Genomic DNA, 17,735 nt, shown 5'->3' with positions numbered 1-17,735 from the left:
GTTTCCCCCTCAGGGAAGGTCCCTCTTCACCAGACAGTGAACTTCCTGGTAGTTTGGGTGGGAACAGCTAATCCCATCCAATATTAAGCATCCCTTTTGTCCCAATGGTTTCTTCCCCTAGGCTAAGGTCCATGACCAAGGTGACCCAGCCCTGGGCTGAGTCTTTCCCTTTTGTGTCCATTGTGGGGCATCAGCCCCTCACTATTATTCCTGTCTGGAACTTCTCATTTTCCTTTCTCACCATTGTAAAGTCAATCAACTGTCCCTCTCCAAGCCCCCAGGCCATCTAGGGTGGTATATAGGTTCCCTAAGTTCTTTTGTTCCTCGGAGTCCATCCTGAGTCGGTGGCACTCCCAGGGGTCAGTGACCAGGGCATCTTGACTCTGTGCCGTCTTGGGAAACAGCTCTGTTTGTCATATTAGTAGCGCTAACCCCTTTTCCCTTGATTAAAGAGTGATTTTGACTATTTAATAGTTCTGTTTTTTCTAGTCAACAGCCCCCAACTGATAAATGAAAAATCATGTGATCTTCATGAGCAAATGCAATTTGACAATAGAAGATAGTGTTTAGATAGCATTCAGAAGTTTACAAAACACTTTTTAATCCATCACACCTAAATGAAAATATACAACAATCCTATAAGGCAGGTAATTATTATTATTAGTAGTACTATTATGTCCATTTTATAGATGAGAAAACTCAGAGGGACATAAATCATCCATGGAAGACCAGGACTTCAACCCAGATTTTCTGACTTTAAATTTTTCTACTATGCTAAGATATTTCCTCCCTATTAAATCATGCATGTCTACTGAAGAATATAGTTTTCAATTGAAATTGTGACAATGCAGAAAAGGCTATTTATGCTTAGTAAAAAAACCCTACAGGTCTATAAGAACAGTGACATTTCTGAGTCTCTCTTAGCAGGTATTCCAGGTATAATGACTGAAATTCTCTAGAGGCAGGATTTCTTATTTTTAAAATAATTTATTAATTGAATGCTCAATACATCTTAAACTAATCAGCTGACTCCCTCCACAATTCAAAGGTGCCCAAGAGAGTGAAATCCACCTCAGTGGCTCTTTATATACCCCTTGTGAGGAAAATAAGAGTTTGTCACTCAGTCCTTCCCCTGGACATCCTAAGACTCCCTGATTGATAAACAGTCAGCCTGAGGAGACTTAAGAGATCTCAACTCCTCCCTCATTATTTCATAACAGGAAAAGGTGGATCTCTGTTCACAGAAAGAGAACATCAACCTGCCCTTTCCTCCCAGCCAGGTGGGAGGGTCAGTCCAACAGGGCCACAGAGTTTGTTAATCCTTTACCTTTTAAAAGGGTGGGGTGGGTAGAAAATCTCAGGGCAGCTAAGTATTGTAGTGGATTGAGAGCCAGGCCCAGAGACAGGATGTCCAGGGTTCAAATTTAGCCTTAAGCACTTCTTAGCTATGTGACCTTGGGTAAGCCATTTATCCCCAATGCTTAGCCCATACCACTCTTCCGCCTTGGAACCAATGCACAATATTGATCTAAGAAGGAAGATAAAGATTTGAAAAAAACTTTTTTTTTAAATGCAGGGGTGCTTATTAACAATTTAGAAAGTTTTTAATCTATTTCAAAAGTTTTCTGGCATCTAAAAGGTTAACACCTCCCCCCCCACCACCACACCCCCTGTAACAACTCTTATCCTCTAGAATAATGCTTACTCCCCAAGATTTCTAGGAAAAGGGATGCATTTCTTTTCTGTATTTATATTTGGTCATAAAAATTCCAGTTCAAGAAATTAAACCATGGCAGAAGACAGATTCACTCTGGTCTTATCCTAAGGTATGATATATGACCAACCTGTTGGTTGAGAATGAAGCTTGCTACATGATACTTGGAATCTTGATGTTTAGTACAGTGCCTAGTATGTAGTAAGTATTAATAAATGTTTGTAAATTTGACCCTGGAAGTTATGCAAAGAAAGCTCAGCCTACTCTCACCCTTTTGCTTCTAAGAAAACTCTAGGGAGTTCTTAATCTAAGGTCTATGAATTTAAAAAAATTTTTGGATAACTTTCAATATAATTGATATGCTTTGTAATTCTATGTATTTTATTATGTTGATTTAAATACAATATTCTGAGATGGGGTCCAGAGGTTTTGCCAGGACCCCAAAGGAGTCCGTAACAAAAAAATAAAGGATTTAAGAACTCCTGAGAAAAATTTCTGATACATAATCCTTCAAGATTCCTGCTGTTTTAAGGAGAGTATTTTGGAAAACCTTACACAAGTACCCAGTTTTATGCAAAATTAAATTCTAACTCTTAATAATTTTTCTACAAATAATAATTGATGCCCAAATGACACTTGTTACCTTAATTTCTAAAAATGTGTAATATCTAAACCAAACAAATTAAATCAAGATTTAAAATTTTTTTTTATAAATTATTGCTAAAAGGATCAATATTTATAACACCATACCTGACACATAGTAAGTGCTTAATAAATGTTTATTGATTACTGAGCTTACAAAGAAAAAAAAAGAAGAGATGGAATGGGTTTTTTCTGGTTAGTTTCAGTGTTATTATTAAGAATTCTTACCCTAGCATTTTATCTCAAGAAATAAAGGGAATAATTAGAATAGGAAAGTTGGACATAATGCAAGGTGTCAAAGGTTAATAGGAAGCCCCATTCAGTCAAAGGAATGCTAAAATATCAGGTCTTGTGGTGTACTCAGGAATTCAAACATAATGAAATTGTTAATGGGATAACAGAGGAATCTGTTTCCCATACCTGGGTTATGGGTACAAGCCAAAATGTGCTAATATTATGAAGGTAAACAACAAAAGCAGAATGTCCCAGACTTTTGAAGGGTGAAGAAGTGATATGTGAAAGCATCATAAAACTATGAAGAGGGAATTATGTGTCCAGCAAGGAAATTTTGTATTTCCAGGAAAAGGAGAATCTTAGCTATTTTGAAAGATTTCAGCCTATTCCAAAAAGTTGCCAGTTAAAAGCTTAGGGATCCCTAGAAAAATCTGTTTCTCCTATGTCATATCAGTTAGGCTAAGAGTACCAGTGTCATACTTTAATATAGTGGGGGGCGGGCTGGCCCACAGCCCTCCCACGAAAGGAAAGATAGAAGGTTGACCTTGAGGGAAGGATTGGAGCCAAGGAGATGGGTGAGAAGCAGGCAGATACACACGTAATATTTAACAAATGAACTCCACAGAATAAGCTCAGCTACTTAGCCTTCACTAGGACCTGGACCAGTTAAGTAGCTTCAAACTAACATACGGGAGTAAGCAATGAACATGGAGACTAGCTGAAAGAAAAGCCAGGATCCTTTACAGCCTGGGCTGCAGGTCCGGATCAGTCCGGCTTGAGGAGAGGAGATCAAGAAAGAAATCACCAGTTCCTTAGAGCTTGTACTCTAAGCAGGAACCACTTGAGGATAAGAGATTGAGGAGGAAAGGTCTTTCAGAGAGATAGAGGAAGTTAAAGTTAAGCTTGGCCAGAGGCCAAGCCCCAGGAAAGACAGAGATAGGTGAGGGGTGATAAGGTAAAGAGAGAGATGGCTCTTGGTGGAGCTCCTATTTATTATTATTGAGATGCAAATGTACACAATACATATTGATGAGTACATAGTGGATTGCCATTGGGTAATTGTAAATTATGACAAGGTATAGGTGTGGTTTGTCTCAGCCAGGTGAGCTCAAAGACACCTAATTTCCCACCTAAAGCTGGGGGACGCTGGGATCAAGGGTCAAAGGCTTTACTTGCCATGTGCAGGACTGAGCATAAGCTCTCCTAAGGCAATCTTTACATTTTAACTGTTTCCCTTGATCATAAACAGGTGTGGACTGCTACATTTAAATATATACTAAGACAAATGGGATAAGACTCTTACAAAGAAGAAAATTCTTTTATATCCTAGTTTTTAGTTAAATATTTCCTTTCTAATTAATTGACCTTGATTTTTATCAACCCAGAAACACATCAGACTTCAACTTACAATGAATGGTACAACTGATTATGCAAATTTTCAAAGAAAATAAGCCATTTCCAAGTTTTAAAAAGCTGAAACTCATCTTACCGTTCCTTCATCAGCAAATCTCCTGAGATAGTCTTTAAGTTCAGTCTTTAAATCATTATATTCTAGATGAAAAAACACACAAACATTCAAGTTAATTTCAGTGAAAATGCATCTGTTATAAAATAAAACCTTTCTTTTTACTGTTTGAATAGGCTTGCCTAGCATTTTAAGGCTAGAATTATTTCTCTTAGATAAAATCTAGAAGTTTATTCTGAATATCATCTTAGGGGACAGCTGGACTGAGAACCAGGCCCAGAGACAAGAGGTCCTGGGTTCAAATATGACCTTAGACACTCCCTAGCTGTGTGACCTTGGGCAAGTCAATTAATCCCCATTGCCTAGCCCTTACCACTCCTGCCTAAGAACCAATACACACTATTTATGGAAGGTAAGGGTTAAAAAAAAAAGCAAAAAGCAAAAAATGCAAGCTCTCTTCAAGAATATGAAAGGCTGGAGTTTTGGTAGAAGACAAGTTGTTCTAGAAATTTTGTGGGAAAAGTAGAATCCTTGTAGAATTTCTTGAAGTTTTGGATAAAAGAGGGCTAGGAAGAAATAAAGTCAAAGAGACAGGAAAAATTTCATTTCCAGCTAGAAATTCTAATTCTATTTTTAAAAATTCTTAACAAAAGGGATTTTTTTTTTACCAGGAACACACTGAAAAATAATCATAAGTTGGAGATGTGACTTGTGTAGTGTTAGTCAAAAATTATTTTAGGAAATTAAAAAAGAAATGGAAGAAATGGTTTTCTATTACATTTTTCATTACTTCTAAGAAAAACTTAGAAAGACTTACAAAGCGAACAGAACCATTAGAACACTGTACACAGTGAGAGCAATACTGTACAATGACCAACTGTGAATGACTTAACTATTCTAAGTAACATAATGATCCAAGACAATTCCAAGGGATTTATGATGAAAAATGCTATATATTTCTGAAAAAGAATTGATGAAGCCTGATTGCAGAATGAAACGTATTTTTTCAACTTATCTTTTTGTCTGTGCTTTCTTTTATAAGAAGGCTAATAGCGCTAATAATAGATTTTGCATGAACATTTGTACCACTGATGTGCAATCTATAAAAAATCGCTTGCCTTCTCAAGGAAGGAGGGGAAAGAGGATTTGGTACTCAAATTTTTAAAAAATTAATGTTAAAAAAATCTTTTTACATTCAATTAAGTAAACAAGAGGAAAAAAAACCCTTGTCTTTTTAATGACATCTACCATATTGGCCTCTGTATAGGTCAGTTTATATGATGAAATGTGCCTTATAAAATATCCCCAAATTCCAACCTTGAAATAATACTTACCACAAATAAGTTCCACTTGCTGAACTCTATTCATGCTGTTAAGGGTATCCATTAAAGGGTCTCTCCTATCTGTTCCCTGGTCACTTTTGCCTTTGTTCTCATAAGCCAGGACTGTATCATATTCATCTGTCAGAAACAGGACTTCTAGATCTGCATACATTTTCTTTAAAAATAAAATTATTTCATTAGAATTTACTATTCTTAAAGTTCAATCTCATGAAAAATTTAAAAATCAATATTTGATGAGAGTTTAAGTCAACAAGACGTTGAGGATTTTTGTTGTTCAGTCGTATTCTTCATGACCATGGGCCATAGCTATCCATGGGACTTTCTCCATAAGAATAATGGAGTAGTTTGCCATCTCCTTCTCCACTGGATCTTTTTGTCAGACATAAAGGTTAAGTGACTTGCCCAAGATCATACAGCTAGGAAACATCAATCTGGATTTGAACTCAGGTCTTCCTGACTCCAGGTCCAGGGCCCTAATCAAAGAGGTCCTAGGTTCAAATCTGAACTCAGACACTTCCCAGCTGTGTGACACTGGGCAAGTCACTTGACCCCCATTGCCTAGCCCTTACCACTCTTCTGCCTTGGAGCCAATACACAGTACTGATTCCAAGATGGAAGGTAAGAGTTAAAAAAAATTAATAAAATAAAATAAAGATAAGTACTATATAGCTAAAATCTTCAGCAAGTATCATCTTGCAATGGGATTAAGTAAGAAGCCTTCCCAATAAGATCAGTGGTGAAGCAAGGATATCCATTATCACCATTATTAATATTGTATTAGAAATGTCAACTTTAGTGATAAGGAAAGAAAAAGAAATTAAAGGAAATAAAGTAGGCAATGAGGAAACTAAACTATCACTCTTTGCAGATGATATGATGGTATACAAGAATCCTAGAGAATCAACTAAAAAACTAGTTGAAATACTTAATAACTTTAGTAAAGTTGCAGGATGCAAAATAAATCCACATAAACCATCAGCATTTCTATTATTACCAACAAAGTCCAGCAGCAAGAGAAAGAGAAATGCCATTTAAAATCACTCTAAACAATATAAAATACTTAGGAATTTACTTGCCAAGGCAAACAAGCAACTATATGAACACAAGTACAAAACACTTTTCACACAAATAAAAACCAATCTAAACAATTAGAAAAATATTAATTGCTCACGGGGAGGCTGAGCTAATATAATAAAAATGACAATTCTAACCTAAATTAATTTGTTTACTCAGTGTCATACCCATCAAACTACCAAATAATTATTTTATAGAATTAGAAAAAAATAACAAAATTCATTTGGAAGAACAAAAGGCAAGAATATCAAGGGAACTAATGGAAGGAGCACCAGTTCCAGATCTCAAACTGTACTATAAAAAGCAACAATCATCAAAAACAATCTGGTACTGGCTAAGGAATAGAATGGTAGATCAATGGAATAGACTAGATACATAATATACAGGGGTATATGACCGTAGCAACCTAGTGCTTGACAAACCCAAAGATCCTAGCATTTGGAATAAGAACTCACTCTTTATCAAAAACTGCTGGGAAAATTGGAAAATGGTATGGCAGAAGCTAGGTATAGACCAATAGTTCACACTCTATACCAAAAGGTCAAAATGATTATATGATTTAGATATAAAGAGTGATACCATAACAAAAATAGGGGAACAACAGAATTGTTTACCTGGCAGATCAGTGGAGAAGGGAAGAATTTATAACTAAATAAGATATAGAGCATTATAGATGTAAAATGAGTAATTTTGATTATGTTAAATTAAAAAGCTTTTATATACACAAAACTAACCAAGATTAGAAGGGAAACTGAAAAAAAAATTATAACAAATGTCTCTGATAAAGGTCTATTTTCTCAAATTTACAAAGGACTAAGTTAAATTTGTAACAATATAAGCCATAAGTTCTCCAATTGAAAAACGGTCGAAGGATATTTTCAGATGAAGAAATCAAAGCTATTAATAATATGAAAAAATGTTCAAAATCACTCTTGATGAGAGAAATGCAAATTAAAACAAGGCTGAAATACCACTTCACACCTATCATATTGGCCAATATGGCAGTATAGGAAAATGGTAAATATTGGAGATGTGGCAAAATTGGGACATTAATGCATTATTGGTGAAATTGTGAACTTATCCAACCATTCTGACGGGCTATTTTATACACAAAGGGTATAAAACTGTGCATACCCTTTGATCCCGTAATGCCACTACTGGGTGTGTATCCCAAAGAGATAATTTAAAAAAGAAAGGGGAAAGTACCTATTCATATAAAAATATAGCAGCTCTTTTCGTGGTGGGAAAGAATTGGAAATTGAGGGGATGTCCATCAACTGGAGAATGGCTGAACAATACTATCATGCTATTAGAAATGATAAGATGATTTTGGAGAAAGCTAGAAAGATCTACAGAAACTGAAGCAGAGTGAAATAAGTAGAACTGGTAAAACACTATACACAATAACAACAATACCAGACACTGATTATCTGAGAAAACTTGATTACTCTCAACAATACAATGATCTGGGACAATCCTAAAAGACTTATGACAGGGAATGCTATCCACCTCCAGAGAAAGAACTGTAGGAGTCATCTTTCACATCAGTGCATTTTTGGTTTTATTTTGGGATTTCGGTTATATGTGACTTTGCTCTTACAACAATGACCAGTATGGAAGTGTGTTTTGTATGACAATAAAAAAAGAAAGAAATCTAAACTCCTATGGTTAAGGAGAAATATTTTATTTTCTTACCTTGTAGGTCACTTGAAACCACAGAAGCTATTTAAAAGTCTAAGAGTTTTTAGTATAACCAAAGGGTTATGCTAAACCAATGGATCTTACTAACTACCTCAGAATTAGTGTGAATCTGGAAGAATTTGGGCAAAGAGAATGGATTATATTTAAATTCTCTAAATTAACAACTTGTGTTCTAAAATAAAATTCATGAAAGAACAAGAGTCAGAGGTAAATATTACATGGTCCTAGATTCTTGCTATAATTATATTCTTGATATCAGCCACAAAATGTTTTCAGTTATTGTCATTTTAAAAATGTATTCTTTAATCAATCAAAATCTAACTAGATTTAGTACTCACCATACAGTCACTACAGGTACATAACTTGTTACGCCAGTTATGAGGCCAATAGGTGGCAGTATCTTGCTTTACATATTTCTTGGTCCTCAGATCTTGTAGTTTGCAGCCTGAATGACATTCTGTATTCTGATGTTCATTCATGGAAACTGTCTAGATTAAAGCGAAGCATCAAGTTTTTTTGTTGTTGCCATTTTAAACGACTATAGTTTCATTTCTCAGTTTGAATTTTACAAAATTATATTCTTTGGAAACAAAATAGTACAAACATTCAAAGTATTACTACTATAAACTATACAATTAGCATATAAGTTAATTATATCAAATTGATATAGAATTTATTGTATTTTAAATTTGTCAAGTTGTAGTCTGGTAAAATGCTTTATACTACATTTACACATTGAAATTAAATTTATTTAGCTTAGGTTTTGACTTTTTCCATAGCTCATAATCCCCCCTCTTCTAGCATTAATATCATTCTTATAGTATCTTATTATAAAAATGAATAATATGGAAAAATAGGTTGTGTGTGAAAATACATGTATAACCCAATGGAATTGCCTGTCAGCTCCAGGAGGGAGAAAGAAGAGGGAAAGGAGACAACATGAATCATGTAACCATAGAAAAATATTTTTAAAAATAAAAATTATATTAAAAAATATGATTCTTACTTGTAGATCAGATTCAGAACCAGAACTTGTAGATGGTTCATCAACCTGCTCTGCCTTACTCTCCTCTTTGATGTCTTTTCCCTTTTCTAGGATGTTTTCTTTGGAGATACTTTCATGATGATTTGCTTCATTTTCAGTCTTAATGACTTTCTGGTCTTCTGTTCCATCTACATTCAGTATTCCATCATCTTCAGCAGCTACCATTTTGGTGACTGTAGGTACTAGGAGATATATATATCCATAGTTTTGTCAGATAGAAATTCTTACAGAACTTCATAGGAAGAAAGAAAACTCCACAAATTGGAGGGAGATAGAAAGAAAATGAATAACTAATTCTTACAATTTAAGGGTTATAAAAGCCTAACTTCCAAACCAATAGGTATAGGTTTTAATAGAACTGGGCTGCTTCTTTCATAAACTGATCAATTTATTAGGTATAATGTATACACAGCAAGTGCTATGGGGTCATACATAGGGGAAAAAAAGTTCCTTCAAAAAATTTAAATTTGTTTAGGAAAGTAGATCACATAAAAATAATAATTCAAAAAAGCCTATGATAATTTATATTTATATGGTGCTTTAAAGATTTGCAAAGCATTTTTCTTAAATCAACCGTATGAGGTAGGTAACACACATTGTACTATTAGCATCCCCATTTTACAGATGAAGAAAAATGAGGCTTTCAGAGTTTAACTGGCTTGACCAGTATCATACAGCTACTGAGCCTCTGGAGGGGATTTGAATCAAGGTCTGATTGCAAATTCAGTACTCTTTCTACCACATCATACTGCTTCCCAAATGTGTGTTATGGGCAGTAAGTAACCACTGTGGACTCAGGTGGTCCAGAAAGGCTTTCATAAAAGAACTAGTATTCAAGCCGGGACTTGTAGATAAGAGACGAGAGAGGAGTATTGCAGTTAGATGTGGAGGTTGTGCACCAAACCTAAGAATCTGAAAGGCTCTCAGAGGACATCTCTGAACTTAGACTTAACTGAGAATCCCTCTGCAACATTCCTGTCAAGGAGTCATCAAGCCTTCATTTAAAGATATCCAGTGAATTAGAACCCACCATTTCACCCCCACTCCCACCTCAAGTCGCCCACCCCCTTTTGGATTTTGACTTTGTGCAGAAATCTGCCTCTCTCTCCAACTTTCCCTTCTTTTTCCTAGTTTTGTCTGGACAAAGCATATCAAGGATAAGTCTCCCACATGGAAGCCCTTCAAATCCTAGAAGGAAACTATGAGCTGGGGGATGTGCTAGGGTCAGTTCTAAAGGGCTTGTAAGAGCTGGGTATTAAATTTTCAGTGTGAACATTTATATCTCAGAAATCAATTGCTACAAATCATGGCTTGACTTTGTTTTATTGTCTAGATTTTTAAAAAGTTAACAATGCAGACTAAATTTAAAAGCACACATGAAGCAAATCTAGAGATGGGAGGTCCTGGACTCAAAAGTGGCCTCAGATACTTCCTAGCTGTGTGATCCTGGGCAAGTCACTTAACCCCCACTGCCTAGCCCTTACTGCTCATTCACCTTGGAACCAATAAATATTATTGATTCTAAGGCAGAAGAGTTGGGGGGAAAAAAGGATATTCCTCCTCTGTTGGGCACTCCATCCTTAAACATTTGCCAGTACACCCCTTTATTTCTATAAATAGATTGAATTATTGGAAGTGTAGGTAGGAGGCTTGGGAACTGAAGCCATCACCAGACAGAAGGCCTAGGGACTAGAAAGAAGTTAACAGAATGGGTGGCATTTATTTAGCACTTTAAATCCTTTATCTCATTTAAGTCTCATGATATCTATCAAGTAAGAGAAATGTAAAGGGATATTGTAAAGTCAAATGCAATGCTTTAATTCATAAAAAACTATAGGGATGGAAAGGGCCTAAGAGGGTTTCTAATCTAACCACCATCTGAAACAAGGCTCCCCTTTAAAGTATCAAAAAAAGTAGTTTCCTCTTAGTTTTCTTTTGGCAAATGGATCTACAAATAGTGTCAATTCTCACCATACTTCACTTCTTTGCAGGGGCAGGGCAAAAAAAGGGAAATATTTTCTTCTACATAAGAAAGCTCAAATTTATGACTTTTAAATCAGTTTTTAAAAAGAATTCCTGGCATAAAAACTCCTACTAATACAGATTACCAATTCATCTATAACTTTTAGTACTTCCTGTCTTCCTTGTAACAATAGAGGACAATGGTATCCTCTTGGGTCCTCAGGCCCACAACCTAGTCATCCTAGATTCCTCACTAACCATATCCAAACTGTTTTCATGGCCTGTTCATTTCACCTTTGCAACATCTCTTCTCTGACACCTCTAGAGCAGGTCCTCAGCATCTCATGCCTGGATTACTGAAATAATCTGTTGGTGGGTCTGCCTACCTCAAGTTTCTTCCTACAGCAATGCATCTTCCCATCTAGCTACTAAAGTGATTTTCTTAGAGCACCCTCCCTACTCAATAAACTCCACTGGCTTCAAGCTTGGCTTTCATAGGCATTTTCTCTGGCTTTCCTCCATCTACTCTTTCTCTCCTTGCCTACCTTTTAAGTTCCAATCAAATCCCATCTTTTACTAGAAGTCTTCTTTAAACCCTCTTAATTCTAGTGCCTTCCTTCTGTTAATTATTTCCTATTTATTCTGTATAGAGCTTGTTTTGCATATATTTATTTGCATGTGTCTCCCTCCTTGAGGGTAAGGACTTTTTGCATCTCTGGAGCTTAGCATAGTGCCTGGTACATAGCAAGTACTTAACAAATGTTTATTAACCACTAGAATCTCAGAGAACTGCTTGGGGCACTAAGAAATCAACTCTTTTCTCCATGATTACATAGATATTGTGTTGGAAACAGGTCTTGAAATCAGATCTTTCTAAATTCAAAGCTATCCCTCCATCTGCTATCTTGCAGAGAGGCGTTAGTGACAAGGATGTCAGACTTGGAATCAAGAAGACCTGGGCTCCAATCTGGTCTCAGACACTCACTAGCTGTGTAATCCTGGGCAAGTCCCTTTCTCTCTATCTGCCTTAGTTTCCTCCCCTGAAAAATTATAATAGCATTTATTTCACAAGGTTGTAGACATCAAGTGAGATAATATAGTAAAAGTGCTTTGTAAACTTTAAAGCACAATATAAATTTTAGCAATTATCTTCTATCAAAAGTCCAAAAGAAAAACCCCGAACAAAAATCCAGAAAGATCCCACTATAATTAGAATTTATTAGAGGAAGGACAGACCTCTTGAATTGCCAACACACTTTGCTATTACTCCAACATAGACTCATCAATTATTGGATGCCAAACATGTAAAAAGACCTTTGTCAGCTTAGAAACAAAGCTATGGATTCCCAGAAAGCTACAGACTGACAATGAAAGCCAACAAACAGTTGAAGAATTGGAGCAGGCCAAGCCTCTGGTTACCTGATAACCTTGGCACCCAAGAGCCACTCCACAGAAGGTTTTCCAAAGTAAGGTAGGAAGGCTTTAAGGGTAGAAAGGCACATATGCTTGACCCATGAAATCCATGAGTAGGAAAAAAAGGGTGAGATTTATAGTTGGAAATCCTCTCTTTCAGTTCTGTCTACGTGAAAAGCATAGTTGCAGATGATTAGACATTATTTAATCCCACCCTCTCACTTTACAGATGAGGAAACCAAGGTCTAGTGAGGGAGAATAATTTGATGCCCAAGATCCCACAGGTAAAGTAGACAGGTTGGAGCCAACTCCAGGTCCCCTGATTCCAAGTTCAGCACTTATTCCACTGGGCTGCCCCGAGTGGCTTTCAGGGAACTCTGAGTATTGTGACTATAGTAAAGAGCCTGGGTGAGAAAGCAGTGGAAGTGACATTTGAAAGGGAAAACTGGGATAAGATTAGAGAAGCCCAGACAGTATGGACTTTATTCCTTTGGCACTACAGGTTTCTAAGCAAAAGGAACCTGGTATGCTATAAAGATGAATTTGGCCCTGTTGTGTCATCTTAGAGACAGCTGAGACTGATGGCACTGAAAACCAGGTAGGAGGTTAACTGTGGTAGTCCTGGTATGAATCGATAAAAGCCTGTGGTAGTGGTGGCAAGGATTGAAAAGGTAGGTAAGGAAGTTCCCTGTGAAAGAAGAAAAGACAACGCAGGTAAATGACATAAGAGAAGAAAGGCTTAAGTGGTTTCAGCTTCCAATAAAGCATTCTCCAGCTCATTTGATCTGTTTTTTCTGATGTCTATTGAACTGATATTCTAAAAGACATAGTTAAAAGATATGTTCTTCACTGATCTCTATTTTCCAAAGAATACCTAGCAGTACGGGCCTCTAACAGCTTGATTGGTAGGTTGTTTCAGTTGACATTAAGAGTGTATAAATATGACAAAAGAGAAGTTTTACCTGCTAATTGTGCAGCATAAGCCCACAAAAAGGAACAGCGTTTCATGCAAGCCTGGCACACCATCTCTTGGAAATCTCCACTCTCAGGAGGAATTGCACCCAGATGCTGTCGATTTAGAATAGAATATTCCAATGATCTCCAATTTATCCAACAGATATATTGATTTTTAAGCAACTAGGAAAGTATTGATAATATTCAGGGTATATAATAACCTTTAGTATTGCCTATTACAAAATAGAAAACCTTAATTTAAAAGATCTCCTAAGTTTTAAAAGAGGAAAGAAATACTTACCCTTCCATGGAACCAATCTTCACAAACTACACACTGGATCATTTCATCTGGAATCTAGCACAAAAAGGCAATGTTGTGATGAATAAAGATACCCAAGACACAAAAATAGTTCCCATACATAAAAATTTAAATCATTCTGTGCTCATACTGCCAATTAGTTGAGAACTCGTCATGAGTCCTCTCCATGCCTGCCTGCATTTAGATTTCAAGCAAATATTTTAACTTAAACATTAAATGGAAAAATAGATGAAAGTGAAGATGGCGATAAACAGTATAGTATTATGAAAATGAATCAGAAAACCATTGTTGAACTCGGAGTCATGATGATAAAGACAGCAATGAGAGACAATACAATAAAGTAGACAGTCTGGAATTAAGGCCATGGGAGTCAGGATAACCAGCATTCAAGTCTTTCCTCTGAAACATACTCTTGTGTGGCCAGGGGAAAATAAATCACTGACCTCTTAATGCTTCTTCAAGCAATTCTCTAAGAATATATGCTACAGATAAATTGCTTTGATCTCCCTCCAGAAGCAGGAAAACCCACATCGGGAATTCCTCATACAAGTTCCCTAACCCCAAAAGGAGGGCAGTAAATGCAATAGCAGAATTATAGAATACAAAGGAGGGCAGCTAGGTGGCTCAGTGGATCGAGAGCTAGGCCTAGAGATGGAAAGTCCTGGGTTCAAGCTGTATGATCCTGGATAAGTCACTTAACCCTCCTTGCCTAGTCTATATCAGTCTTCTGCCTTGGAACCAATATACAGTATTGATTCCAAGACAGAAGGTAAAAGTTAAATAAAAAAAATACACAGAGGTACCTAATTTTTAAATGTCTTTCTTCTATTATTTCTTTCTAGTCTTTCATATCTAAAAATACTTTACATGTATATACACTCTTTTATTTTTTAATTTCTTTAAAAGCTGGAGTTTTTCTTTCTTTCTTCTACTCTTACTCAATTTTTCCTTTTATTATTCAATTATGACTTCTGTCCCCTTTCTTTAAAACCATGTAAAATGTTCAATTTTTAATCTACCAAAAAAAATTGATTCACAGCTGCTTTCAATTTATTATTCTTTTTCAATTTAATTTAGTAAATGTAGTCCAAAGGTAATTAATAGTAACAGGTAATTAATAGTAAGTTTGCTCAGAGTAAAAATGGGAGACAACTAAGGAAGAACTCGTTATAACAGAAAAGATATAGGCCGTGGCACATTATTATTACACTTGAGCCTAGGGCCCCCTTGTGGTTCTAAAGAAAGCTCAAACTGACATCATAAACCCCAATTTCTGATCATGGCAGAGGAAAAAAGCAGCAAAGCCGGAGAAGACCTGTGAGACCTTGGAAAAGTCTTTTTCTCCTTGGCTTAGTTTCCTATATGGGTCCTTTTCAACTCAAAGATGATCCTGAAGTAATAGGAAAACGAGGCAGAGCTTTAAAAAGTACCTTAGAAATCCATCTAGTTCAATTTTATCATTTTACATATGGGAAAATTGATTCCCAGAGAGTTGAAAGAAGTTGCCAACATAACACAACTAATTTCTGGCACTGGTACTGGGACAAGAACCTAGGCTCCACCATTTACAATAAACTAGGCTGCCTCAATCATTCTAGATCTTTAAGAAAAAAGTCTAGTCTTAAAGAAGCTCAAACCTTACCATGCATTCCCATAATGCAAAGAGCTTAGACCATAGGTGACATGGACTCTGATAAGACTTTTTTTTAAACCCTTACCTTCTGTATTAGAATCAATACTAAGTATCAGTTCCAAAGCAGAAGAGTTGGGACAAGGGCTAGGCAACTGGGATTAAATAACTTGCCCAGAGTCACAGAGCTAAGAGAATCTGAGGCCACATCTGAACCCAGGACCTCCCATCTCTAAGCCTGGTTTGCTATTCACTGAGCCACCCAGCTGCTTTTGGACTCTAGTTTTGACTCTCAATTTTCTTACCTCATCTTCGGGATCAGGATAAGGTCTCTTGCAAATGCAATACAGTCCAAAAAAGTTGTCATTATATTTATTGCCTGAATTTAACTTTCCTTTTTCCTAAAAGCAAGATAATAATAGTTTCAGTCTACAATATGACTATAACTTTAATGACAGAAAAAAGACATCCACCATGAAAATTATCTTGGAATTTGCTTTAAGACATTTTCAAACCAGGAAAATTCAGCCCTTCAAAGCAAGATTTTGTCTAAGATACAAGGAAAAAAGAAAAACTTTTCTTCCTGTTTCTTGACATTAGTGGTAAATCTTGGTTTCTCAGTAAATTAGGATTTATTATAATTAATACAATTACATTCATCACTGGCCTCTCAGGAATTAACAGGATAGATTGTATAAACATTTGACTTAAGCAAAAAACTCAAAAGCAGCCACCAAATCTAGAGAAAAACAGATTGGCAACATGGGAAACTGAGTATCTAATGTTGTAGACAAATGAGAATCACCCTAACTTAAAGAAATCCTGGTGCAAGTTTGGATTTCAATGCCTACTCAGAATGATCCAAGGGTCCTAGAAAGGCAAGAGAATAGTCCTATTTCTTCAAATTAATTACCCTTCCTCAAAGGCAATCAGAGAAATAGCCCCAAATCTTTAGGAATGAGTGAGTTCCTAATTAAATAATTTAATATCCCTTACTTTCTTTTGAAAAGTAATGCCTTTTTCTAATTCAAGCAAATTTTCTGAGTCAACCAAAAAACCTTTCCCTATGTGAAATCCTATCTATTCTTAGTAGACAGTTTCATTACCTAGTGTATCTACTGCAACAACCCTATGGTGATGAATGTCTCCATACAAAATTAGACTGGTTTTCAGATGACAGGGTTCATTATAAGATCCATATGCAAAGTCTTTCTAGTTTGTAATTTACTAGCATAACCTTCAAGGTCTTAGGGTTACTCTTCATATCATGAGTTATAAGAACAGGACTTTATTACAGGATTAGCCAACATAATAATGAAGAGTAACAAATAGTTCTTTGTCTATATTTACTTCTCTAGAAATACTATTTATTCAATTTTTAAAATAATATTCTCTTTCCTCAGAAAGACCCAGAGCATTTGACAAATTCAATTTGATATGCAACATACTCTGGTAATATAACTTAAGTAGTCATCTATTTTTTAGTTACTTTAATTTTGTTCTAAACTCTAGAACTTGACTTACCATTTTGCCTTGCAAATAAATAATAAAGAGATTAGACTATAATGCAGATTAAGCTAATTGCTAAGTGAAATAAAAAAGAATTTCCTTTCTGGTATTAATCTCAATTCACTTTCTTCCCCATTAAATGGTTGAAAATCTTACTTACAGGAAGCAATTTGCATTCCAGGTTTTTAAACTTGCTATTTCCACAATCACAGCGAAAATTTCTGAAACAAAGGAGAAAGGTAATTATATCAATTTATTTTTTTAATTTAAAGTCTTACTTTTTATGTTTAAGAGTCAGGTCACAGTCATCCCCCATTTTTTAAAAAGTGGGCTTGGAATAGTATTGCTGGGTCTATTACCCAAGAAAATTAAAGAAAAGAACCCATTTTCCAGAATACTTACAGCATCTCTCTTTGTGGTGGCTGAGAATTAGAAACTGAAGGAGATGGAGAAACAAATTGTGGTATATGATTGTGATAGAATACTACTATGGCACTGATTTTTTAAAAATCTAGAAAGAACTACATGAAACAAAGAACAGTGAAATGAGTAGAACCATTTCCTAGCTGTGTGACCCTGGGGGCAAGTCACTTAACCCCCATTGCCTAGCCCTTACTGCTCTTCTGCCTTGGAACCAATACACATTAGTGATTTTAAGATGGAAGGTAAGGGTTTAAAAAAAAAAAGAAAGAAGTAAAACCAGGAGAACGGTAGTATACACAGTCACAGA

At 35.8% G+C, this 17,735-nt stretch overlaps 1 protein-coding gene across 1 annotated transcript in view; it reads right to left on the bottom strand.

Annotated features, from left to right (window-relative positions):
• The window catches only part of UBR7 (ubiquitin protein ligase E3 component n-recognin 7), a 34,528-nt gene that overhangs the window by 10,750 nt on the left and 6,043 nt on the right, over positions 1-17,735 (bottom strand). Inside the window, exons 3-10 of the mRNA XM_007472567.3 lie at positions 17,166-17,226; positions 15,802-15,897; positions 13,849-13,902; positions 13,556-13,661; positions 9,180-9,400; positions 8,512-8,661; positions 5,390-5,552; positions 4,080-4,141 (exon numbers count right to left, since the gene is read on the bottom strand). Of these exons, the coding sequence (XP_007472629.1) occupies positions 4,080-4,141; positions 5,390-5,552; positions 8,512-8,661; positions 9,180-9,400; positions 13,556-13,661; positions 13,849-13,902; positions 15,802-15,897; positions 17,166-17,226 (913 nt within the window). The remainder of the gene's footprint in view (positions 1-4,079; positions 4,142-5,389; positions 5,553-8,511; positions 8,662-9,179; positions 9,401-13,555; positions 13,662-13,848; positions 13,903-15,801; positions 15,898-17,165; positions 17,227-17,735) is intronic.

Source organism: Monodelphis domestica, chromosome 1, assembly GCF_027887165.1.
Source record: "Monodelphis domestica isolate mMonDom1 chromosome 1, mMonDom1.pri, whole genome shotgun sequence".
Lineage (NCBI taxonomy): Eukaryota > Metazoa > Chordata > Mammalia > Didelphimorphia > Didelphidae > Monodelphis > Monodelphis domestica.
Note: the sequence above shows the minus strand (reverse complement) of the source record. Positions and strands in the feature narration are given on the sequence as shown.